The sequence below is a fragment of the Oncorhynchus kisutch genome, linkage group LG21 (genome assembly GCF_002021735.2).
Source record: "Oncorhynchus kisutch isolate 150728-3 linkage group LG21, Okis_V2, whole genome shotgun sequence".
Taxonomy (NCBI): Eukaryota; Metazoa; Chordata; class Actinopteri; order Salmoniformes; family Salmonidae; genus Oncorhynchus; species Oncorhynchus kisutch.
The window spans coordinates 37,682,166-37,709,859 of NC_034194.2; the positions used below are offsets into that span (position 1 = coordinate 37,682,166).

Below are 27,694 nucleotides of genomic sequence, written 5' to 3' on the forward strand. Positions count from 1 at the left end.
CTATAGGTTATTAGGCCAAACCATGTTTATAATATGTTTATAACATGATAGTAACAGGTCACATAGCTATAAATGATGCATCTCGGTGCTAGAGGCGTCACTACAGACCCTGGTTCGATTCCAGGCTGTATCACAACCGGCCGTGGTTGGGAGTCCCATAGGGTGGTGCACAATTGGCCCGGCGTCGTTGTAAATAAGAATTTGCTCTTAACTGACTTGCCTCGTTAAATAAAGTTTACATTTAATAAAATAAAATAAAAATAAGAATAGTGGTCTATTTTCTCAATTATTCTGTTTTATCATTTATTGATAAATGTATACATTTTTAATTATAAGAAAATCATGCATTTTCACGTCTTTCATAACGTGTGCAGTGAAGTTCCTTACTGGCCCTTTAAGAAGGCGGTGACATCCATTGCGTGGAGCAGGCACGATCAGGCCTGCCTCTTGATTGGCTGTCTTGATCGAGAGCTTCTTGAACCTTTTCAAACCCGAGTACGCACTACAGTCCGTGGAAACAGTGGAGGACCGTGCTAATTCCCAGCAAGCTCCGGTATTCACTCTGCTGCGCGTGCAGGCGCTCACCACTTCGGGGAAATAGGCTTATTTTTGAAAGAGCTCGAGCACTGTGTCGGTTGTAAAAGCCATTCGTTTCTGTTGTCTCGGAAATGCAACATGCGGCAATAGTAAATAGAGTGGTATTAATTCGTTTTTTATAAAAACGTTTCCAAACGCATATTTATGTTCGATTTGAAGCAGAATTCTTAATAATTTTTGATGACTTCTTTCATACGTGCATAACAGGATTTACACATGCAATGTTGGAATGCGGAGGATTCCTCTGACAGTTCTCAGCGCGAGGGATACGTGATGGAGCTTTGATCGGTAAACATCCACTTGTTTTTTTTGTCGGGATGTTACCAATATTTACACGTTATAGACACGATTTATGAACAAATGCAAAGATAAAGAATAATTGCAAATACCAAGCGCGAGTTCTTTTTTTGAACGACAGGTGAGGGTGTACTGCCTGCTGCCACTTCTGAATGGTTGACGTAGACAACATCGCATTTTCATTTGATTCATTCAACTTTTTGATCCGAGGTGCCACCTTTATTTCCGTATCATGTATTCACATTTCAATACAATTCCGCAATTGAGACTCGGTTAGTTTAGCATAAACATCCAGCTTACTGCCCTCCTGTTATATCTGACCGAGGAGAAAGCACAGACCGCGCTGGGAGACATGGCTAAAAACCTGTCGGAGGGACCCAAGGAGCCAGACCTGAATCAGCTACCGGATGAAGAGCTGCTGCGATGCGGCAAGGAGGAGCTGGTCAAGCGCCTACGGAGGCTGGACAACGAGAAGATGAACCTAATGATCGACCACGGCAACATGATGAAAGACGTTAACCGGAGGCTGCAGGTGCACCTGCACGAGATCCGCAACCTGAAGGAGATCAACCAGAAGCTCCAGGACGACAACAACGAGCTGCGCGAGCTCTGCTGCTTCCTGGATGACGACCGGCAGAAGGGCAAGAAGCTGTCCCGGGAGTGGCAGCGGTTTGGCCGGTACTCCGCAAGTGCCATGTGGAAGGAGGTGGGTACCTACCAGCTAAAGCTCAAAGAGCTCGAGACCAACCAGGAGAGGGTGGTACGGGAGAACATGGACCTGAAGGAGATCATCCTCATGCTGGATGAGGAGAGGAACGGAGTCGGTTCCCGGAGCTCCATAGACTCCCAGTCCAGCCTCACCAACCTGAATGGCGGGACTGGGACAGTTCGGGATGTCGGGGATGGCAGTAGTACCTCCAGCACTGGGAGCGCAGGTAGTCCCGACCACCACCACAACCACAACAGCCACAACCACATACACAAGCTGCCCGCGGAAAGGGAGGGCAAGCTGGGAGGCACCTTCCAGAGGAGGTCCATGGATGACCTGTCAGCACCACACCATCACAGGAGCATCCCTAATGGACTCTGTGGTAAGTCGATTGTCCTACACCTGTTATACCTGTAATACTCACCTGTCATACACCTGTTATACTCACCTGTCACCTGTCATACACCTGTTATACTCACCTGTCATTCACCTGCTATACTCACCTGTCATTCACCTGTCATACACCTGTTATACTCACCTGTCATTCACCTGTTATACTCACCTGTCATTCACCTGTCATACACCTGTTATACTCACCTGTCATTCACCTGTCATACACCTGTTATACTCACCTGTCACCTGTCATACACCTGTTATACTCAACTGTCATACACCTGTTATACCTGTAATACTCACCTGTCATTCACCTGTTATACTCACCTGTCACCTGTCATACACCTGTTATACTCACCTGTCATTCACCTGTTATACTCACCTGTCATTCACCTGTCATACACCTATTATACTCAACTGTCATTCACCTGTCATACACCTATTATACTCACCTGTCATACACCTGTTATACTCACCTGTCATTCACCTGTCATACACCTATTATACTCACCTGTCATACACCTGTTATACTCACCTGTCATTCACCTGTTATACTCACCTGTCACCTGTCATACACCTGTTATACTCACCTGTCATTCACCTGTTATACTCACCTGTCATTCACCTGTCATACACCTGTTATACTCAACTGTCATTCACCTGTCATACACCTATTATACTCACCTGTCATACACCTGTTATACTCACCTGTCATTCACCTGTCATACACCTATTATACTCACCTGTCATACACCTATTATACTCACCTGTCATACACCTATTATACTCACCTGTCATACACCTGTTATACTCACCTGTCATTCACCTGTTATACTCACCTGTCATACACCTGTTATACTCACCTGTCATTCACCTGTCATACACCTATTATACTCAACTGTCATTCACCTGTCATACACCTATTATACTCACCTGTCATACACCTGTTATACTCACCTGTCATTCACCTGTCATACACCTATTATACTCAACTGTCATTCACCTGTCATACACCTGTTATACTCACCTGTCATTCACCTGTTATACTCACCTGTCATTCACCTGTTATACTCACCTGTCATACACCTGTTATACTCACCTGTCATTCACCTGTCATACACCTATTATACTCAACTGTCATTCACCTGTCATACACCTATTATACTCACCTGTCATACACCTGTTATACTCACCTGTCATTCACCTGTCATACACCTATTATACTCAACTGTCATTCACCTGTCATACACCTGTTATACTCACCTGTCATACACCTGTTATACTCACCTGTCATACACCTATTATACTCACCTGTCATTCACCTGTCATACACCTATTATACTCAACTGTCATTCACCTGTCATACACCTATTATACTCAACTGTCATTCACCTGTCATACACCTATTATACTCACCTGTCATACACCTGTTATACTCACCTGTCATTCACCTGTCATACACCTATTATACTCAACTGTCATTCACCTGTCATACACCTGTTATACTCACCTGTCATTCACCTGTTATACTCACCTGTCATACACCTGTTATACTCACCTGTCATTCACCTGTTATACTCACCTGTCATACACCTGTTATACTCACCTGTCATTCACCTGTCATACACCTGTTATACTCAACTGTCATTCACCTGTTATACTCACCTGTCACCTGTCATACACCTGTTATACTCACCTGTCATTCACCTATTATACTCACCTGTCATTCACCTGTCATACACCTGTTATACTCAACTGTCATTCACCTGTTATACTCACCTGTCACCTGTCATACACCTATTATACTCACCTGTCATACACCTGTTATACTCACCTGTCATTCACCTGTCATACACCTATTATACTCACCTGTCATACACCTGTTATACTCACCTGTCATTCACCTGTTATACTCACCTGTCATTCACCTGTCATACACCTATTATACTCACCTGTCATACACCTATTATACTCACCTGTCATACACCTGTTATACTCACCTGTCATTCACCTGTTATACTCACCTGTCATACACCTGTTATCCTCACCTGTCATTCACCTGTCATACACCTATTATACTCACCTGTCATACACCTATTATACTCACCTGTCATACACCTGTTATACTCACCTGTCATTTACCTGTCATTCACCTGGAATACTCCTGTTATACTCACCTGTCATACACCTGTTATACTCACCTGTCATTCACCTGTCATACACCTATTATACTCACCTGTCATACACCTATTATACTCACCTGTCATACACCTGTTATACTCAACTGTCATACACCTGTTATACTCACCTGTCATTTACCTGTCATTCACCTGGAATACTCCTGTTATACTCACCTGTCATACACCTGTTATACTCACCTGTCATAAACCTGTTATACTCACCTGTCATAAACCTGTTATACTCACCTGTCATACACCTGTTATACATACAGGCTGGTCAGACAGACAGACCGTTCAGACATACAGACATACAGGCTGGCCAGACAGACAGACCGTTCAGACATACAGGCTGGTCAGACAGACAGACCGTTCAGACATACAGGCTGGTCAGACAGACAGACCGTTCAGACATACAGGCTGGTCAGACAGACAGACCGGTCAGACAGACAGAACTACGTCATAACACAAGAGACGTTGGACAGTGATGCTGCCAAGGCCAGAGTGGCCCTGCCCCTCTAGATGGATTCAGTCAAGGCCAGAGTGGCCCTGCCCCTCTAGATGGATTCAGGCAAGGCCAGAGTGGCCCTGCCCCTCTAGATGGATTCAGTCAAGGCCCACACAGCAGTGGATCAACCAACCATATGACAGAGTCTGACCGACTGGCTTTTTGGTGGACAGACACACCGCACCATATGTGTCACCATATGACTAAACTATTATTGTTGTTGTGGTTACCTCACTGTTGCTGTGTTTAAATCCTCCCTCATCCTGACATGAAGTCATGCCTGGGATGCTTATAACACACTCACACACTCACTGGATGCTTAAGTAGTGTCTTCAGTGTATCACAATCAGATTGATGTGTGGTGAATCAGGTCACTGAGTATCACGGCCCTGAAGGAAGAAGAGGAGACTATGTTAATTGCTTTTAGAAGGACTCCGGCAAATTGATTTTGGATGAGTTCACTGACTATCATTGTTGTCTTTGGCTGTCCTCCCTCTCGTTCTCTCTCTCAATTCAATTCAATTCAAGGGGCTTTATTGGCATGGGAAACATGTGTTAACATTGCCAAAGCAGGTGAGGTAGATAATATACAAAAGTGAGATAAACAATAAAAATTTACAGTAAACATTACACATACAGAAGTTTCAAAACAATAAAGACATTACAAATGTCATATTATATATATACAGTGTTTTAACAAAGTACAAATGGTTGAAGGACACAAGATAAAATAAATAAGCATAAATATGGGTTGTATTTACAATGGTGTTTGTTCTTCACTGGTTGCCCTTTTCTCATGGCAACAGGTCACAAATCTTGCTGCTGTGATGGCACACTGTGGAATTTCACCCAGTAGATATGGGAGTTTATCAAAATTGTATTTGTTTTCGAATTCTTTGTGGATCTGTGTAATCTGAGGGAAATATGTCTCTCTAATATGGTCATACATTGGGCAGGAGGTTAGGAAGTGCAGCTCAGTTTCCACCTCATTTTGTGGGCAGTGAGCACATAGCCTGTCTTCTCTTGAGAGCCATGTCTGCCTACGGCGGCCTTTCTCAATAGCAAGGCTATGCTCACTGAGTCTGTACATAGTCAAAGCTTTCCTTAATTTTGGGTCAGTCACAGTGGTCAGGTATTCTGCCGCTGTGTACTCTCTGTGTAGGGCCAAATAGCATTCTAGTTTGCTCTGTTTTTTTGTGAATTCTTTCCAATGTGTCAAGTAATTATCTTCTTGTTTTCTCATGATTTGGTTGAGTCTAATTGTGCTGCTGTCCTGGGGCTCTGTAGGGTGTGTTTGTGTTTGTGTTTGTGAACAGAGCCCCAGGACCAGCTTGCTTAGGGGACTCTTCTCCAGGTTCATCTCTCTGTAGGTGATGGCTTTGTTATGGAAGGTTTGGGAATCGCTTCCTTTTAGGTGGTTATAGAATTTAACGGCTCTTTTCTGGATTTTGATAATTAGTGGGTATCGGCCTAATTCTGCTCTGCATGCATTATTTGGTGTTCTACGTTGTACACAGAGGATATTTTTGCAGAATTCTGCGTGCAGAGTCTCAATTTGGTGTTTGTCCCATTTTGTGAAGTCTTGGTTGGTGAGTGGAACCCAGACCTCACAACCATAAAGGGCAATGGGCTCTATGACTGATTCAAGTATTTTTAGCCAGATCCTAATTGGTATGTTGAAAGTTTTGTTCCTTTTGATGGCATAGAATGCCCTTCTTGCCTTGTCTCTCAGAACGTTCACAGCTTTGTGGAAGTTACCTGTGGCGCTGATGTTTAGGCCAAGGTATGTATCGTTTTTTGTGTGCTCTAGGGCAACAGTGTCTAGATGGAATTTGTATTTGTGGTCCTGGTGACTGGACCTTTTTTGGAACACCATTCTTTTGGTCTTACTGAGATTTACTGTCAGGGCCCAGGTCTGACAGAATCTGTGCATAAGATCTAGGTGCTGCTGTAGGCCCTCCTTGGTTGGTGACAGAAGCACCAGATCATCAGCAGACATTTGACTTTGGATTCTAGTAGGGTGAGGCTGGGTGCTGCAGACTTTTCTAGTGCCTGCGCCAATTCGTTGATATATATGTTGAAGAGGGTGGGGCTTAAGCTGCATCCCTGTCTCACCCCATGACCCTGTGTGAAGAAATGTGTGTGTTTTTTGCCAATTTTAACCACACACTTGTTGTTTGTGTACATGGATTTTATAATGTCGTATGTTTTACCCCCAACACCACTTTCCATCAGTTTGTATAGCAGACCCTCATGCCAAATTGAGTCAAAGGCTTTTTTGAAATCAACAAAGCATGAGAAGACTTTGTCTTTGTTTTGGTTTGTTTGGTTGTCAATTAGGGTGTGCAGGGTGAATACATGGTCTGTTGTACGGTAATTTGGTAAAAAGCCAATTTGACATTTGCTCAGTACATTGTTTTCATTGAGGAAATGTACGAGTCTGCTGTTAATGATAATGCAAAGGATTTTCCCAAGGTTACTGTTGATGCATATCCCACGGTAGTTATTGGGGTCAAATTTGTCTCCACTTTTGTGGTTTGGGGTGATCAGTCCTTGGTTCCAAATATTGGGGAAGATGCCAGAGCTAAGGATGATGTTAAAGAGTTTAGTATAGCCAATTGGAATTTGTTGTCTGTATATTTGATCATTTAATTGAGGATACCATCAACACCACAGGCCTTTTTGGGTTGGAGGGTTTTTATTTTGTCCTGTAACTAATTCAATGTAATTGGAGAATCCAGTGGGTTCTGGTAGTCTTTAATAGTTGATTCTAAGATCTGTATTTGATCATGTATATGTTTTTGCTCTTTATTCTTTGTTATAGAGACAAAAAGATTGGAGAAGTGGTTTACCCATACATCTCCGTTTTGGATAGATAATTCTTCGTGTTGTTGTTTGTTTCGTGTTTTCCAATTTTCCCAGAAGTGGTTAGAGTCTATGGATTCTTCAATTACATTGAGCTGATTTCTGACGTGCTGTTCCTTCTTTTTCCATAGTGCATTTCTGTATTGTTTTAGTGATTCACCATAGTGAAGGCGTAGACTCAGGTTTTCCGGGTCTCTATGTTTTTGGTTGGACAGGTTTCTCGATTTCTTTCTTAGATTTTTGCATTCTTCATCAAACCATTTGTCATTGTTGTTAATTTTCTTCGGTTTTCTATTTGAGATTTTTAGATTTGATAGGGAAGCTGAGAGGTCAAATATACTGTTAAGATTTTCTACTGCTAAGTTTACACGTTTTACCAGGAAATTGTCTAAAAGGGATTGAATTTGTTGTTGCCTAATTGTTTTTTGGCAGGTTTCCAAACTGCATTCCTTCCACCTATAGCATTTCTTAATGTTACTCAGTTCCTTTGGCTTTGATGCCACAGGATTGAGTATTGCTCTGTTTAAGTAGACTGTGATTTTGCTGTGGTCTGATAAGGGTGTCAGTGGGCTGACTGTGAACGCTCTGAGAGACTCTGGGTTGAGGTTAGTGATAAAGTAGTCTACAGTACTACTGCCAAGAGATGAGCTATAGGTGTACCTACCATAGGAGTCCCCTCGAAGCCTACCAGTGACTATGTACATACCCAGCGTGCGACAGAGCTGCAGGAGTTGTGACCCGTTTTTGTTGGTTTTGTTGTCATAGTTGTGCCTAGGGGGGCATATGTGGGAGGGAATGCTGTCACCTCCAGGCAGGTGTTTGTCCCCCTGTGTGCTGAGGGTGTCAGGTTCTTGTCCGGTTCTGGCATTTAGGTCACCACAGACTAGTACATGTCCCTGGGCCTGGAAATGATTGTTCTCCCTCTCCAGGATGGAGAAGCTGTCTTCATTAAAGTATGGGGATTGAAGTGGGGGGATATAGGTAGCACACAGGAGGACATTTTTCTCTGTTAGGATAATTTCCTTTTGAATTTCTAGCCAAATGTAGAATGTTCCTGTTTTCATTAATTTAATGGAGTGAGTTAGGTCTGCTCTATACCAAATTAGCATACCCCCTGAGTCCCTTCCCCTTCTCTCTCTCTCTCTCATTCTCTCTCGCTCTGTCTCTCTCTCTCTCTCTCTCTCTCGCTCTCTCTCATTATCTCGCTCTGTCTCTCTCGATCTGTCTCTCTCTCTATCTCTCTCCTGGTAGGTTTACAAACTACATTCCTTCCATCTATAGCATTTCTTAATATTATTCAGATCCTTTGGTTTTGATGCTTCGTGATTGGTTATTGCTCTGTTCAAGTAGACTGTAATTTTGCTGTGGTCTGATAGGGGTGTCAGTGGACTGTGAACACTCTGACAGACTCTGAGTTGAGGTCAGTGATAAAGTAGTCTACAGTACTACTGCCAAGAGATGAGCTATAGGTGTACCTACCGTAGGAGTCCCCTCGAAGCCTACCATTGACTATGTACATACCCAGCATTCAACAGAGCTGCAGAAGTTGTGACCCGTTTTTGTTGGTTATGTTGCCGTAGTTGTGCCTAGGGGGCCATATGGGGGAGGGAATTATTTCACCTCCAGGTAGGTGTTTGTCCCTCTGTGTGCTGAGGGTGTCAGGTTCTTGTCCAGTTCTGTCATTTAGGTCATCACAGACTAGTACCTGTCCCTGGAAAAGATTTACTTCCCTCTCAGGGAGAGAGAAGTGTCTTCATTAAAGTAGGTGATTCTATAGGTAGCACACAGGAGGACATTTCTCCCTGTTGAAATCATTTCCTTTTTGAAATTCTAGCCAAATGTAAAATGTTCCTGTTTTGATTAATTAGACGGCAGGTAGCCTAGTGGTTCGAGTGTTGGACTTGTAACTGAAAGGTTGTAAGATCAAATCCCCGAGCTGACAAGGTAAAAATCTGTTGTTCTGCCTCTGAACACGGCAGTTAACCCACTGTTCCTAGGTCATCATTGAAAATAAGAATTTGTTCTTAACTGACTTGCCTAGTTAAATAAAGGTTAAAAAAATAATAAAATAAAAAATGAATAGAGTGAGTAAGGTCTGCTCTATAACAAATTAGCATACCCCCTGAGTCCCTTCCCTGTTTCACACCTGGTAGTTTGGTGGATGGGACTATCAGCTCTCTGTAACCAAGAGGGCAACCAGTGGGTCCATCTCCTCTATACCAGGTTTCTTGTAAGATGGCAATGTCTGTATTTTCGATTTCTTTGGTGAAGTCCAGGTTCCTGCTCTTTAGGCCAAAGGCAGATGACCTCAGACCTGGGATATTCCAGGATGAGATGGTGAAGGCTTTGTGTTCCATAAAGTATCCAATGTTGTTGGTCGTGTGGTTTGGCCTCTGGCCAGTAAGTGTGAGCAGAGCCTGCTGAGCATCTGGTACATGCCATTGGCTTGGGCTAGTGTAAGAGTGGGGGGTTGGGCCTGTTTGCTCGCTCACGGCTCGGGGCGTATGTGTGACTTCCATGTTGAGGCCCTCTTTGCGGGAGTGGGGGGCATTGGGTGGGCAGGAGGGGCATAGGTCTGATCTGAGGGGGCCTATATGGGGTGTGGTCATGGTTGTTTTGGGGTAGTATTGATTGTTTTGGAGTGGGGGTGTGGATGTGGCTGGTGGTGCTGTGGTCTGGATGTAGAAGTGTTTTCCTGGTAGACTCTCTCTCTCTCGCTCTCTCTCTTTTCTCCAGACCTGATGAGCCCAGGGCATTTCTCTAAACCTGTCTCTAGTGCTGTGTTGTGAGGTTGGAATAGGACAGATGGCCTGATAAGGAGGATTCCTTCACAGGCGACGCCTCCTGACCCTACACAGACCTCCCTCTCTCTTCCACTATGGCCTGCTTAGGATATATCTCTTTCTCTCCCTCACTCCCTCTCCCTCTCCCTCTCTTTCACTATGGCCTGCTTAGGATATCTCTCTTTCCCTCCCTCTCCCTCTCCCTCTCCCTCTCCCTTCTCCTTCTCCTTCTCCTTCTCCTTCTCCTTCTCCTTCTCCTTCTCCTTCTCCCTCTCCCTCTCCCTCTCTTTCACTATGGCCTGCTTAGGATATCTCTCTTTCTCTCCCTCTCCCTCTCCCTCTCTTTCACTATGGCCTGCTTAGGATATCTCTCTTTCTCTCCCTCCCTCTCTCCCTCTCCCTCTCTTCCACTATGGCCTGCTTAGGGTATCCCTCTCCCTCTCCCTCTCCCTCTCCCTCTCCCTCTCTTTCACTATGGCCTGCTTAGGATATCTCTCTTTCTCTCCCTCTCCCTCTCCCTCTCCCTCTCTTCCACTATGGCCTGCTTAGGGTATCCCTCTCCCTCTCCCTCTCCATCTCCCTCTCTTTCACTATGGCCTGCTTAGGATATCTCTCCCTCTCCCTCTCCCTCTCCATCTCCCTCTCTTCCACTATGGCCTGCTTAGGATATCTCTCTTTCTCTCCCTCCCTCTCCCTCTGCTTAAGGGACTTTTGAAATGCATCAAGCGGACTAGAAATCAATGTCCCCGTCCTAAGACCTAAATACCCAGGCTTTAGCAGGCTGTTGGATGAAATACCATGATGAAATAGGATGCTAAGCCTGGTTTTAGCTGCATATCACCACCAATAACACACACACACACACACACACACACACACACACACACACACACACACACACACACACACACACACACACACACACACACACACACACACACAAACACACACACTGCTAACGGCATGATCTGTCTGTAGGACAAATAGAATCTGTTTCATGCTGTAACATACAAACAGACAGGCCGCCAATATCCAGACTCTGATTCCTTCATTCATTTTAGGAAGGCAACATAGGAGCACTTCTTGCAGGAAATTACGTTCTATATACACAGATGGTGTCTTTTGAGATTCCAGTGATTCTAGAATTTCCAAACCCTGAAGGTATATATACTGTATCCTAGCAACATGCTAGCAAGCGGAACTATTTTTAATCTGCACACAAACACATTTTTTTGGCCATGTTTGTGCATCATTGCGTAACAGCAATATTGTGTCTGCTTGTCTGCCTGTGGCGGAATGGGACAGGGTTGGGGCTGGGCGACCTCTCTAACCTGATATTTTGCTAGAAGTGATGCCATTGCATGTCCCCGAACCTTCCTCTTCACATCACACTGTCAGACAGAGGGCATTAGGGCAATCTACACAGATTGTCTGCTTGACTGGCATGGCCCATGTGTCAAGAAAAGGCTCACAGTGAGTAATTAATGTCAAGTCTAGTCTATTTGTGCTCTATCTGTACTGAAAACCTCGTACAGATAGAGACATTCTCTCACCCACCATGATCTCTCTCTCCCCTCCAACTGATCTCTGTATAATACTACAACTAATAATAGTAATAATAGTAATAATAATAATAATATACTTTTTTTTCATGCAGAATCTCAGTCACTTCAACAATAAAAAGGAACCAAAAAAAAACATTCAGGGAGCTGTCAGTTTATGGGAGATGTTCTTCCACAGATAGTTGATGATGCACAGCTGGTTGGTCATCAGTCAGGGCTGATGGATGAGGGCTGATGGATGAGGTCTGATGGATGAAGTCCAAGGGGAACACATGTTACTTGCTGCCTGAATGTTGAGTTGTGTAGCTTCTCTCATGACGTCCAGATGCCAACGAGGCCTAGGGGACTTTAGTAGACAAACACGGAGGTGCTAAATGAGAGAACTGTGCCAGAATGGTAGGAGGGATAGAGAGATAGGAGGAGAGATAGGAGGAGAGATAAGAGGAGAGATAAGAGGGGAGAAGTGGGGGTAGAATATTCTAAACCTGGCTTGCTGTAAAATAAGGAATATAAATCACCTGTTATTTATTACCTTTGGTATTACAGCATATACTGTAGACCCTTTTTCACGACACACTGACGTCACGCACAGATGTGCACGACTCTTGACGGCAGTCAGAAATGTTAGCCTAGGCATGTTAGCCTAGGCAGGTTAGCCTAGGCATGTTAGCCTAGGCATGTTAGCCTAGGCATGTTAGAGCGTTGGACTAGTAACCGGTTGCAAGGTTGCAAGTTCAAACCCCTGAGCTGACAAGGTACAAATCTGTCGTTCTGCCCCTGAACAGGCAGTTAACCCACTGTTCCTAGGCCGTCATTGAAAATAAGAATTTGTTCTAAACTGACTTTACTAGTTAAATAAAGGTCAAATAAAAAAAAGTGGAGAGAAATGCACTCATAAGCAACATGTACATAGAGGCTTCGTTTTGCTGACGTTCCCCATGAAATCCCCCATGTTCTGCCACCATCTTGCGTGCATCGCCCTCGTCTGCAAACACAGAAAGGGGTCTATACTATACACCCTAATGTCTACCCAATCATTGCTCTGTTCTGTTCTGCCCACCTCTCCACTCTTGGATTCTCCCACATTGCCCTCCACACATTTTTGGCTCCTCTTTCACAAAAGAGAGCGATGGGCACGAGACAGAGAAGTAGACAAAAGGCCTTCAAAGAGGCTCGGTTGGGGTGTTGGGGGGTGAGGCTGGGGAGAGGTGGGTTACGCTGAGGTGAAGTAGTGGGTTGGCTGGGAGGTGTTGGGGGGTGAGGCTGGGGAGAGGTGGGGTTACGCTGAGGTGAAGTAGTGGGTTGGCTGGGAGGTGTTGGGGGGTGAGGCTGGGGAGAGGTGGGGTTACGCTGAGGTGAAGTAGTGGGTTGGCTGGGAGGTGTTGGGGGGTGAGGCTGGGGAGAGGTGGGGTTACGCTGAGGTGAAGTAGTGGGTTGGCTGGGAGGTGTTGGGGGGTGAGGCTGGGGAGAGGTGGGGTTACGCTGAGGTGAAGTAGTGGGTTGGCTGGGAGGTGTTGGGGGGTGAGGCTGGGGAGAGGTGGGGTTACGCTGAGGTGAAGTAGTGGGTTGGCTGGGAGGTGTTGGGGGGTGAGGCTGGGGAGAGGTGGGGTTACGCTGAGGTGAAGTAGTGGGTTGGCTGGGAGGTGTTGGGGGGTGAGGCTGGGGAGAGGTGGGGTTACGCTGAGGTGAAGTAGTGGGTTGGCTGGGAGGTGTTGGGAGGTGAGGCTGGGGAGAGGTGGGGTTACGCTGAGGTGAAGTAGTGGGTTGGCTGGGAGGTGTTGGGGGGTGAGGCTGGGGAGAGGTGGGGTTACGCTGAGGTGAAGTAGTGGGTTGGCTGGGAGGTGTTGGGGGGTGAGGCTGGGGAGAGGTGGGGTTACGCTGAGGTGAAGTAGTGGGTTGGCTGGGAGGTGTTGGGGGGTGAGGCTGGGGAGAGGTGGGGTTACGCTGAGGTGAAGTAGTGGGTTGCCTGGGAGGTGTTGGGGGGTGAGGCTGGGGAGAGGTGGGGTTACGCTGAGGTGAAGTAGTGGGTTGGCTGGGAGGTGTTGGGGGGTGAGGCTGGGGAGAGGTGGGGTTACGCTGAGGTGAAGTAGTGGGTTGGCTGGGAGGTGTTGGGGGGTGAGGCTGGGGAGAGGTGGGGTTACGCTGAGGTGAAGTAGTGGGTTGGCTGGGAGGTGTTGGGGGGTGAGGCTGGGGAGAGGTGGGGTTACGCTGAGGTGAAGTAGTGGGTTGGCTGGGAGGTGTTGGGGGGTGAGGCTGGGGAGAGGTGGGGTTACGCTGAGGTGAAGTAGTGGGTTGGCTGGGAGGTGTTGGGGGGTGAGGCTGGGGAGAGGTGGGGTTACGCTGAGGTGAAGTAGTGGGTTGGCTGGGAGGTGTTGGGGGGTGAGGCTGGGGAGAGGTGGGGTTACGCTGAGGTGAAGTAGTGGGTTGGCTGGGAGGTGTTGGGGGGTGAGACTGGGGAGAGGTGGGGTTACGCTGAGGTGAAGTAGTGGGTTGGCTCGGTTGGGGTGTTGGGGGGTAGGCTGGAGGAGGCAAGACAGGGGTGTAGTTTCTGGGGCATCCCACTGTCAGTGTAAGGGTTTGCTGACACCTCTCTCCCCTTGGGGATAACTAGCTCTATACAGAAACAGTCTTAAAGTTTAGCTTTCTAAGCCTGGAGAGATGGAGGAATGCATACCGCATAGTCCTAACAATTACAACTGGTAAAACACCAAGGAATGATTTACATGCAACTTCCTTCCAGACCTCTGTGTGATTGGATGGGTTTTTGAAGATCATTGATTGGATGGGTTAATCAAGATTATTGATTGGATGGGTTTTTGAAGATCATTGATTGGATGGGTTATTAAAGATCAATGGTTGGATGGGTTATTGAAGATCATTGATTGATTGAAGCCTGAACTGAAACTATGCCTGAAACTGTACTTCCTATACATTACATGTACCTATGTATACAACCACGTTGTTTTACATCCAGGAGCCAGTGCATTAATCTACAACCATCCACATACTGTAAACTGATCTAAGTGCATGCTGGCTAGGATAGCTGATGATGGCAAGCGTTGATTGGATCCTGAACAGAAACTCTGCAGCCTTTAGTCATGTTATATTGTGTGTGTCTGTGTCTATGCAAAAGTCACTTGTGTTCTATTTCCAGGAGCCACTGTCTGCATTCACTTATATCCTTGGTGGTCTGGAATCTGGAATGGGATTCAACCACACGGCTCTGAAAAATGATGTATATGAGTTGCATGTTTACAGTATGACTTGCATTGCATTGCAGAGGCTTGACTTTGTGTATGTCTGTGTGTGTGCTTCTGTTTGTCTGACTACAGTTCTCCTATTCTACAGTCTGTTTTGTGTTAAACTGAGGCTCCAGACCTGATGAGCCCTGGGCATTTCTCTAAACCTGTCTCTAGTGCTGTGTTGTGAGGTTGGAATAGGACAGATGGCCTGATAAGGAGGATTCCTTCACAGGCGACGCCTCTTGACCCTACACAGATCGTTTTTGTGAATTCTTTGTTTGGTGAGCAGACCCCAGACCTCACAACCATAAAGGGCATTGGGTTCTATAACTGATTGAAGTATTTTTAAACAGATCCTAATTGGTATGTCAAATGTTACAGTTGAAGTCGGAAGTTTACCTACACTTAGGTTGGAGTCATTAAAACTCGTTTTTCAACCACTCCACAAATTTCTTGGTAACAAACTGTAGTTTTGGCATGTCGATGAGGACATCTACTTCGTGCATGACACAAGTAATTTTTCCAACAATTGTTTAGACAGATTATTTCATTTATAATTCACACTATCAAAATTCCAGTGGGTCAAAAGTTTACATACACTAAGTTGACTGCCTTTAAACAGCTTGGAAAATTCCAGAAAATTATGTCATGGCTTTAGAAGCTTCTGATATGCCAATTGAAATAATTTGAGTCAATTAGAGGTGTGCCTGTGGATGTATTTCCAGGCCTACCTTCAAACTCAGTGCCTCTTTGCTTGACATCATGAGAAAATCAAAAGAATTCAGCCAAGACCTCAGAAAGAAAATTGTAGACCTCCACAAGTCTGGTTCATCCTTGGGAGCAACTTCCAAACGCCTGAAGGTACCACGTTCATTACAAACAATAATACGCAAGTATAAACACCATGGGACCACGCAGCCGTCATACCGCTCAGGAAGGAAACGCGTTCTGTCTCCTAGAACGTACTTTGGTGCGAAAAGTGCAAATCAATCCCAGAACAACAGCAAAGGACCTTATGAAGATGCTGGAGGAAACAGGTACAAAAGTATCTATATCCACAGTAAAACGAGTCCTATATTGACATAACCTGAAAGGCCGCTCAGCAAGGAAGAAGCCACTGCTCCAAGACCGCCATAAAAAAGCCAGACTACGGTTTGCAACTGCACATGGGGACAAAGATTGTACTTTTTGGAGAAATGTCCTATGTTATGTTGAAACAAAAACCGAACTATTTGTCCATAATGACCATCGTTATGTTTGGAGGAAAAGGGGGAGGCTTGCAAGCCAAAGAAAAACATCCCAACCATGAAGCACGGGGGTGGCACTATCATGTGGGAGTGCTTTGCTGCAGGAGGGACTGGTGCAATTCACAAAATAAATGGCATCATGAGAAAGTAAAATTATGTGGATATATTGAAGCAACATCTCAAGACATCAGAAAGTTAAAGCTTGGTCGCAAATGGGTCTTCCAAATGGACAATAACCCCAAGCATACTTGCAAAGTTGTGGCAAAATGGCTTAAGCACAACAAAGTCAAGGTATTGGAGTGGAAATCACAAAGCCCTGACCTCAATCCTATAGAAAAGTTGTGGGCAGAACTGAAAAAGTGCGAGCAAGGAGGCCTACAAACCTGACTCAGTTACACCAGCTCTGTCAGGAGGAATAGGCCAAAATTCACCCAACATATTGTGGGAGCTTGTGGAAGGCTACCCAAAATGTTTGACCCAAATTAAACAATTTAAAGGCAATGCTACCAAATACTGATTGAGTGTATGTAAACTTCTGACCCACTGGGAATGTGATGAAAGAAATAAAAGCTGAAATAAATAATAATTTCACATTCTTAAAATAAAGTGGTGATCCTAACTGACCTAAGACAGGGAATTGTTACTTGGATTAAATGTCAGGAATTGTGAAAAACTGAGTTTGAATGTTTTTGGCTAAGGTGTATGTATACTTCCGACTTCAACTGTATGTTCCTTTTGATGGCATAGAATGCCCTTCTTGCCTTGTCTCTCAGATTTTTCAAGGCTGTGTGGAAGTTACCTGTTGTGCTGATTAGACAAAACGGTGTGCTCTAAGGAAACAGTGTCTAGATTACATTTTTATTGGTGGTCTGTGCGACTGGACCTTTTTTGGAACACCATTATTTTTTGTCTTACTGAGATTTGCTGTCAGGTCCCAGGTCTGAAAGAATCTGTGTAGAGGATCTAGGTTCTGCTGTAGTATGTTTTTCCCCTAACACCGATTTCCATCCATTTGTGTAGCAGACCTTCAAATCAACAAATAATGAGAAGACTTTGTTTTGTTTGTTTGTCAATTAGGGTGTGCAGGGTGAATATGTGGTCTGTTGTACGGTAATGTGGTAAATTTGATATTTGCTCAGTACATTGTTTTCACTGAGGAAATGTACGAGTCTGCTGATAATGATAATGCAGAGGATTTTCCCAAGGTTGCTGTTGACGCATATCCCACGGTAGTTATTGGGGTCTAATTTGTCTCCACTTTTGTGGAATTGCACTGTCCAATTTACACTAGTTATTGCAGTGAAAGAATATCATGCTATTGTTTGAGGAGAGTGCACAATTATGAACTTGAAAATGTATGAATAAACCAATTAGACACATTTGTCCAGTCTTGATACAACATTTTGAACAGAAATGCAATGGGTCATTGGATCAGTCTAAAACGTTGCTCATGCACTGCTGCCATCTAGTGGTCAAAGCCTAAATTGCACCTGGGCTGGAGTAATACATTATGACCTTTCTCTTGCATTTCAAAGATGATGGTACAAAAAAAATACAAAAAACTGCATGTTTTTTTCGTTGAATTTTCTTTTACCAGATCTAATGTGTTATATTCTCCTACATTCCTTTTACATTTCCACAAACTTCAGAGTGTTTCCTTTCAAATGGAATCAAGAATATGCATATCCTTGCTTCAGGTCCTGAGCTACAGGCAGTTAGATTTGTGTATGTCATTTTAGGGGAAAATTAAAAAAAAGGGGCAGATCCTTCAGAGGTTACTAAGTGAAATGTTTTGTCCATGAAGTTGTCTAAAAGGGATTGAGGTTATTGTTGCCTAATTGTTTTTTGGTAGATTTCCACACTACTTTCCTTCCTTCTATAGCATTTCTTAATATTACTCTGTTCCTTTGGTTTTGATGCCTCATGATTGAGTATTGCTCTGTTCAAGTTCACTGTGATTTTGCTGTGATCTGATAGGAGTTTTAGTGGGCTGACTGTAAACGCTCTGAGAGACTCTGGGTTGAGGTCAGTGATAAAGTAGTCTACAGTACTATGGCCAAGAGATGAGCTATAGGTGTACCTACCGTAGGAGTCCCCTCGAAGCCTACCATTGACTATGTATATACCCAGTGTGTGACAGAGCTGCAGGAGTTGTGACCCATTTATGTTGGTTATGTTGTCGTAGTTGTGCCTAGAGGGAGGGAATGTTGACCTCCAGGATGGTGTTTGTCCCCCTGTGTGCTGAGAGTGTCAGGTTCTTGTCCAGTTCTGGCATTTAGGTCTCCACAGACTAGTACACCTCTCTCTCAATTCAATTCAAGGGCTTTATTGGCATGGGAAACATTTTTATTTTATTTTACCTTTATTTAACTAGCCAAGTCAGCTAAGAACACATTCTTATTTTCAATGACGGCCTGGGAACAGTGGGTTAACTGCCTGTTCAGGGGCAGAACGACAGATTTGTACCATGTCAGCTCGGGGATTTGAACTTGCAACCTTCTAACCACTAGGCTACCCTGCCGCCCCATGCTTTGGCATGTTTACATTGCCAAAGCAAGTTAAATAGATATTAAACAAAAGTGAATAAAACAATAAAAAATGAACAGTCTCCCTCTCTGTGTTTCTCACACAAAGTAGGCTATAGCCTAAGTAAAGATCATAATGGGCCACTGGAGTTTGCGCTAAGAAGCGATGCATAAGTTTTCATTGAAGTTGTCCTAAACAAGCCGTAGAGTCAGTTATTGTCATCAATGCTTGACTATAAATCAGTGTTGATGGTCTAATTAGGGCCGTTATTTGTGAAGATTAGACAGCCAGGGAGCAGTTTTTATTGTATTGATTTAGTAAACAGTTCTAGGCCAGCTGTGGCAGGATTATCATCCTAATCTAATCTATAGTCTCATGTTAATATGCTAATTAGAGACGGACAAGCTCTGTTCTGGTCCCACTAGCAGATTACCCCTCAAGGGTTAATCCAACCCACAGGCTGTGTGTGTGTGTGTGTGTGTGTGTGTGTGTGTGTGTGTGTGTGTGTGTGTGTGTGTGTGTGTGTGTGTGTGTGTGTTTGTCTGTGTGTGTGTGTGTCTGTGTCTGTGTCTGTGTGTGTGTGTGTGTGTTTGTGTGTGTGTCTGTGTGTGTGTGTTTTAAGGGGAATGCGGCACTGGAATTAAACCCTGGTGAGAGTTAAAGGCCAGAACAGTGGGACACCACTGATCAATAATCTGTCTAATGTATCCATGCAGTCTTTCAGGAGGACTTTGGTTGTAACCATGAGGGTGTTCACTAACTGATGTAGAGTGTGTGTTGGTTTCCCCAGAGAGCATCTGCACTGAGGGAAAGTGACTTGATATTTCATTTATTTAATGTGGCGAAGAGACCATTTTGACATATCATTAAGTTGATTTAAATGTTATTTTTTAGAGCAACACTAACTCGTTGAGTCATAATTTAAGTCACTTAGTCACACCGTAAAACTAAAGCACTTAGACTAAATGAGGCTCTCATTAGACTCTGTTGGTCACACACAGAAAAGCCATGCAAATAGAATGTATTTTTAAACTGTGACTTTGAAACCCTACACTCCAATTGCTTTAATTGTATCATTAGTGGTCCTAGTGTGTTTTTCAATGTGTGTGTGTGGTTGTTTGTGTGGTTGTCCATGTGGTTGTGTGTGTTTGTTGTTGTTGTTGTGTGTGTGGTGACCTCTTTTGCTATCTGATATATCACCAGCTCATCATTCTAGCTGTGCTCTCGTCCCTCTCTCTCTCTCTCTCTCTGACCTGGAGCGATACATATGTGCGATGCAGGGTTTCCGTTAGGAAAAGGGACATTTGACCGGAAGCATTTACATTTACATGACATGTAAGACCAGACCCATGTGCATTGGTTTTGTAAGCTGATGAGGGCGTCCACCCACGGTTGTCAGAATGACAGAAATCACACATTTAGTTTATGGTAATTCATCTTAGCAGAACATGCACCTCGGATGCAACTGCGTGCGTCATTCTTACCGAATTCCGATGAGGGGGGGGGTACTGTCACGCCCTGGCCTGAGATATCTCTGTTTTCTTCATATTTTGGTTAGGTCAGGGTGTGACTAGGGTGGATACGCTAGTTTTTTGTATTGTCTAGGGGTTTTGTATTGTCTCTGGGTTTTGAATTGTCTAGGGTTTTTGTATGTCTATGGGGTTTTGTATTGTCTAGGGGTTTTGTATTGTCTCTGGGTTTTGAATTGTCTAGGGTTTTTGTATGTCTATGGGGTTTTGTATTGTCTAGGGGTTTTGTATTGTCTCTGGGTTTTGAATTGTCTAGGGTTTTTGTATGTCTATGGGGTTTTGTATTGTCTAGGGGTTTTGTATTGTCTCTGGGTTTTGAATTGTCTAGGGTTTTTGTATGTCTATGGGGTTTTGTATTGTCTAGGGGTTTTGTATTGTCTCTGGGTTTTGAATTGTCTAGGGTTTTTGTATGTCTATGGGGTTTTGTATTGTCTAGGGGTTTTGTATTGTCTCTGGGTTTTGAATTGTCTAGGGTTTTTGTATGTCTATGGGGTTTTGTATTGTCTAGGGGTTTTGTATGTCTAGAATTTTGTAGGTGTAGGTATTTGTATGTTTATGGTGGCCTGATATGATTCCCAATCAGAGGTAGCTGTTTATCGTTGTCTCTGATTGGGGATCGTATTTAGGCAGCCATTTCCGTTTGGTGTTTGTGGGTACTTGTTCTATGTTTAGTTGCCTGTCTGCACTATTTATATTATAGTGTCACGGTTCGGTTTTGTTGATTTGTTGTTTTGTTGTTTTGTTGTTTTGTTGTTTTGTTGTTTTGTTGTTTTGTTAGTTTGTTCAGTGTTCAGTGTTCAGTGTTCATTCTTTTAATAAATTGGAATGTATGCATACCACGCTGCGCCTTGGTCCGATTCATACGACGAACGTGAAAACTATCATGGTTTGCTAATAGGACTAGGATAACTATCATGGTTTGCTAATAGGACCAGGACAACTATCATCGTTTGCTAATAGGACTAGGACAACTATCATCGTTTGCTAATAGGACTAGGACAACTATCATGGTTTGCTAATAGGACCAGGACAACTATCATCGTTTGCTAATAGGACTAGGACAACTATCATGGTTTGCTAATAGGACTAGGACAACTATCATGGTTTGCTAATAGGACCAGGACAACTATCATGGTTTTCTAATATGACCAGGATAACTATCATGGTTTGCTAATAGGACTAGGACAACTATCATGTTTGCTAATAGGACTAGGACAACTACATGGTTTGCTAATAGGACTAGCACAACTATCATCGTTTGCTAATAGGACTAGGACAACTATCATGGTTTGCTAATAGGACTAGGACAACTATCATGGTTTGCTAATAGGACTAGCACAACTATCATGGTTTGCTAATAGGACTAGGACAACTATCATGGTTTGCTAATAGGACCAGGACAACTATCATGGTTTTATAATATGACCAGGATAACTATCATGGTTTGCTAATAGGACTAGGACAACTATCATGGTTTGTTAATAGGACTAGGACAACTATCATCGTTTGCTAATAGGACTAGGACAACTATTATGGTTTGCTAATATGACCAGGGTAACTATCATGGTTTGCTAATAGGACCAGGACAACTATCATCGTTTGCTAATAGGACTAGGACAACTATCATGGTTTGCTAATAGGACTAGGACAACTATCATGGTTTGCTAATAGGACCAGGACAACTATCATGGTTTGCTAATATGACCAGGACAACTATCATGGTTTGATAATAGGACTAGGACAACTATCATGGTTTGCTAATAGGACTAGGACAACTATCATGGTTTGCTAATAGGACCAGGACAACTATCATGGTTTGCTAATATGACCAGGATAACTATCATGGTTTGCTAATAGGACGAGGACAACTATCATGGTTTGCTAATAGGACTAGCACAACTATCATCGTTTGCTAATAGGACTAGGACAACTATCATGGTTTGCTAATATGACCAGGATAACTATCATGGTTTGCTAATAGGACCAGGATAATTATCATGGTTTGCTAATAGGATCAGGATAACTTTCATGGTTTGCTAATAGGAGTAGGATAACTATCATGGTTTTCTAATATGACCAGGATAACTATCATGGTTTGCTAATAGGACTAGGACAACTATCATGGTTTGCTAATAGGACTAGGACAACTACATGGTTTGCTAATAGGACTAGCACAACTATCATCGTTTGCTAATAGGACTAGGACAACTATCATGGTTTGCTAATAGGACTAGGACAACTATCATGGTTTGCTAATAGGACTAGCACAACTATCATGGTTTGCTAATATGACCAGGACAACTATCATGGTTTGCTAATATGACCAGGACAACTATCATGGTTTGATAATAGGACTAGGACAACTATCATGGTTTGCTAATAGGACTAGGACAACTATCATGGTTTGCTAATAGGACCAGGACAACTATCATGGTTTTATAATATGACCAGGATAACTATCATGGTTTGCTAATAAGACTAGGACAACTATCATGGTTTGTTAATAGGACTAGGACAACTATCATCGTTTGCTAATAGGACTAGGACAACTATTATGGTTTGCTAATATGACCAGGGTAACTATCATGGTTTGCTAATAGGACCAGGAAAACTATCATGGTTTGCTAATAGGAGTAGGATAACTATCATGGTTTGCTAATAGGACCAGTATAACTATTATGGTTTGCTAATAGGACCAGGATTATTATCATGGTTTGCTAATAGGATCAGGATAACTATCATGGTTTGCTAATAGGACTAGGACAACTATCACGGTTTGCTAATAGGACTAGGACAACTATCATGGTTTGCTAATAGGACTAGGATTGTGCCTTTGGCTACTAGACAATGACATATAGTTGATGACCAATAGAACCTGAGAGAAAGATGCTACTGGTTTCTATGGCAATATGGTAGTCTTTATAAAACAAGATGCTACTGGTTTCTATGGCAATATGGATGTCTTTATAAAACAAGATGCTACTGGTTTCTATGGCAATATGGATGTCTTTATAAAACAAGATGCTACTGGTTTCTATGGCAATATGGATGTCTTTATAAAACAGGCTACTGGTTTCTATAGAATATGGAAGTCTTTATAATGTGACTGCCTACACGTTTGGTTGGAGTTTGACTAAGCTACTTTGAAGCAGGGTAAGACAAGACATGCCTCATAATATGTTGTAAAACGTTCAGGTTTCAAACAATGAAGTATATGTTTTCAAAATGAGTACTACCTCCAGCTCATCGCTAGGTGGTGTGACCTGCTGAAGCCTGCCTAGTTGTCTATGCACTTGAATGGCAAATGGGAAGCGATCTTCAATTACCAGTTGAAAAATTTAAATAGTTGCTATTTTTAACGATTGGCAATTTAAAAATATATATTTTTATACATGTTCGACCTTTAGAATTGTTGTGCAATGATTGAGCGTATTAAACCATGTCTCACTCCAGCAGCTACTGCTATTTCAGTCAATCAATAGGCTAAAATGCATTATTTCACAAGGGCGTAATTTTTCTCCCAGTCTATCGGCCGGGAGGCAATTTTAATGATCTGCTTTTTTTTTGTTTTATAGCCAAAAGTCAGCTATTATCGGCTAATGTAAACCTTGGTGTGGTAGAACCAGCTTTCCTAGTTTAGTTCACAGCAAGTCCTCAACTCATGTTTCTAGCTTCACTCCCCAGTCACTCAGCCAGTCCAGCATTAGTTTCCCTGGAGGACTGTTGTGTCACGCCTTCAGAAGGTGAGGCGACTCATCCACCTGGCTACCACACTGGGCGTCTTTCCAGTTGACAAAACCACAGGCAGCAAAGACAAGTGGCAATGATTCATTGAGAAAGTAGAGAGTCTTATAGATACATTGTCTGTGTTTTCTGTTGAACAAAGAAGCCCGGAAGCAAAGCGAAAAGAGATACAGTAACTGAATATGAAAAGTGATATGTGGGTCAATCGTTTGAAAACAATTATTCATGATGTATTAAAGCACCACAATGTCTGCTTCAAGTCTGGTTAACTTGTATCCCCATTGGACGAGGCCTATACTAAACATTTGGACGATATCAAACATGACTAGTTGAACAAAGCCTTGAATCTTACTGTGTACTTTTCTCATTTAAAAGGACAACTCTGATATCGACTTCACTTCACAATGGTGTTTACCATTCCGTTGTCTCTTTGCTAGTCTATGTTGTGTTTTAGACTGTCTCTTTGCTAGTCTATGTTGTTTTAGACTGATGTAGTTTACCATTCCGTTGTCTCTTTGCTAGTCTATGTTGTGTTTTAGACTGATGTAGTTTCATGTAGTGACCGTGCTTACCCCTTCAGTTGTTGTCATGGTAATGGGAAGCCTGGAAGGCCTCACCCCACCTCAAGGCTGGTACAGTACACTACATTACTGACTAGGCTATGTCTTGAATGGAAAACTAGTACTTGTGTAGTGTAGCATCATTCTGTGTGACGGTTAGATAAAGACTATCATGTTCTGTTGTAAACATCTAATAATGAAGCCGAGCTATGGTACAATCTTGTTCTACAATTAATACCTAGTCAAAATGTCATCTCTTTGTAAGGAGTGTGGACCTGCCACATTGGCACTATTAAGCCTTACTGAGCAGAGTCACACAGTTCCCCTGGGTGTTGTCTATCCTGGGCTGTTGGCTGTGTCTCTGGGATGGTTTACGTTTCACTCTGTCTCTCCGGCCTATCAGGCTCTGACTGCCCGGTGGCCCAGGAGAGAGAGAAGATAGAGAGACAGATCAACAGGGAGAGAGAGAAGATAGAGAGAGATCAACAGGGAGATATAGATGCTAGAGAGACAGATCAACAGGGAGAGAGAGAAGATAAGAGAGACAGATCAACAGGGAGAGAGAGAAGATAGAGAGAGATCAACAGGGAGATATAGATGCTAGAGAGACAGATCAACAGGGAGAGAGAGAAGATAAGAGAGACAGATCAACAGGGAGAGAGAGAAGATAGAGAGAGATCAACAGGGAGATATAGATGCTAGAGAGACAGATCAACAGGGAGAGAGAGAAGATAGAGAGACAGATCAACAGGGTGAGAGAGAAGATAGAGAGGCAGATCAACAGGGAGAGATAGAAGATAGAGAGACAGATCAACAGGGAGAGAGAGAAGATAGAGAGACAGATCAACAGGGTGAGAGAGAAGATAGAGAGGCAGATCAACAGGGAGATATAGAAGATAGAGAGACAGATCAACAGGGAGAGAGAGAAGATAGAGAGACAGATCAACAGGGAGATATAAAATATAAGAGTCTCTGTCTCCACCCACCCCCCTCTCTCTGTATCTCTTTCTTTCTCTCTCTCTGTATCTCTCTCTCCCGCTCTCTGCTGAACCTGCTGTCTGATCTGTTCATTCATTCCAATCAGCACAGCTCCCATCTGACAGAATGAGGTTATAGGCCCTGGCCAGCAGAGCCCATGAACCACACAGCCCATAAACCACACAGACCATAAACCACTCAGCCCATGAATCACACAGCCCGTAAACCACACAGCCCGTAAACCACACAGCTCATGAACCGCAGAGCCCATGAACCATACAGCCCATGAACCACACAGCTCATGAACCATACAGCTCATGAACCACACAGCTCATGAACCATACAGCCATGAACCACACAGCTCATGAACCATACAGCTCATGAACCACACAGCTCATGAACCATATAGCCCATGAACCACACAGATCATGAACCACAGAGCCCATGAACCATACAGCCCATGAACCACACAGCTCATGAACCACACAGCCCATGAACCACACAGCTCATGTATCACACAGCTCATGAACCACAGAGCCCATAAACCACACAGCCCATGAACCACACAGCTCATGAACCACAGAGCCCATGAACCATACAGCTCATGAACCGCACAGCTCATGGACCATACAGCCCATGAACCATACAGCCCATGAACCACACAGCTCATGAACCATACAGCTCATGAGCCACACAGCTCATGAACCATACAGCCCCATGAACCACACATATCATGAACCACAGAGCCCATGAACCATACAGCTCATGAACCACAGAGCCAATGAGGAGTAGAATAGCACTACTAATCTAGATGACACTACTGTATGTATAAATATACTCTATGAGATTGATACAGTGCCTTGCGAAAGTATTCGGCCCCCTTGAACTTTGCGACCTTTTGCCACATTTCAGGCTTCAAACATAAAGATATAAAACTGTATTTTTTTGTGAAGAATCAACAACAAGTGGGACACAATCATGAAGTGGAATGACATTTATTGGATATTTCAAACTTTTTTAACAAATCAAAAACTGAAAAATTGGGCGTGCAAAATTATTCAGCCCCCTTAAGTTAATACTTTGTAGCGCCACCTTTTGCTGCGATTACAGCTGGAAGTCGCTTGGGGTATGTCTCTATCAGTTTTGCACATCGAGAGACTGACATTTTTTCCCATTCCTCCTTGCAAAACAGCTCGAGCTCAGTGAGGTTGGATGGAGAGCATTTGTGAACAGCAGTTTTCAGTTCTTTCCACAGATTCTCGATTGGATTCAGGTCTGGACTTTGACTTGGCCATTCTAACACATGGATATGTTTATTTTTGAACCATTCCATTGTAGATTTTGCTTTATGTTTTGGATCATTGTCTTGTTGGAAGACAAATCTCCGTCCCAGTCTCAGGTCTTTTGCAGACTCCATCAGGTTTTCTTCCAGAATGGTCCTGTATTTGGCTCCATCCATCTTCCCATCAATTTTAACCATCTTCCCTGTCCCTGCTGAAGAAAAGCAGGCCCAAACCATGATGCTGCCACCACCATGTTTGACAGTGGGGAATGTGTGTTCAGGGTGATGAGCTGTGTTGCTTTTACGCCAAACATAACGTTTTGCATTGTTGCCAAAAGGATACATTTTGGTTTCATCTGACCAGAGCACCTTCTTCCACATGTTTGGTGTGTCTCCCAGGTGGCTTGTGGCAAACTTTGATGCTGCCACCACCATGTTTGACAGTGGGGAATGTGTGTTCAGGGTGATGAGCTGTGTTGCTTTTACGCCAAACATAACGTTTTGCATTGTTGCCAAAAGGATACATTTTGGTTTCATCTGACCAGAGCACCTTCTTCCACATGTTTGGTGTGTCTCCCAGGTGGCTTGTGGCAAACTTTAAACAACACTTTTTATGGATATCTTTAAGAAATGGCTTTCTTCTTGCCACTCTTCCATAAAGGCCAGATTTGTGCAATATACGACTGATTGTTGTC

The 27,694-nt window shown here is 43.5% G+C and overlaps 1 protein-coding gene across 1 annotated transcript in view; it reads left to right on the forward strand.

Annotated features, from left to right (window-relative positions):
• Positions 1-519: 519 nt before the first annotated feature.
• The window catches only part of LOC109866678 (coiled-coil domain-containing protein 85C-A-like), a 116,493-nt gene continuing 89,318 nt past the window's right edge, over positions 520-27,694 (forward strand). The window contains exon 1 of the mRNA XM_031800613.1: positions 520-1,985. Within this exon, the coding sequence (XP_031656473.1) occupies positions 1,247-1,985 (739 nt within the window). The 5' untranslated portion in view covers positions 520-1,246. The remainder of the gene's footprint in view (positions 1,986-27,694) is intronic.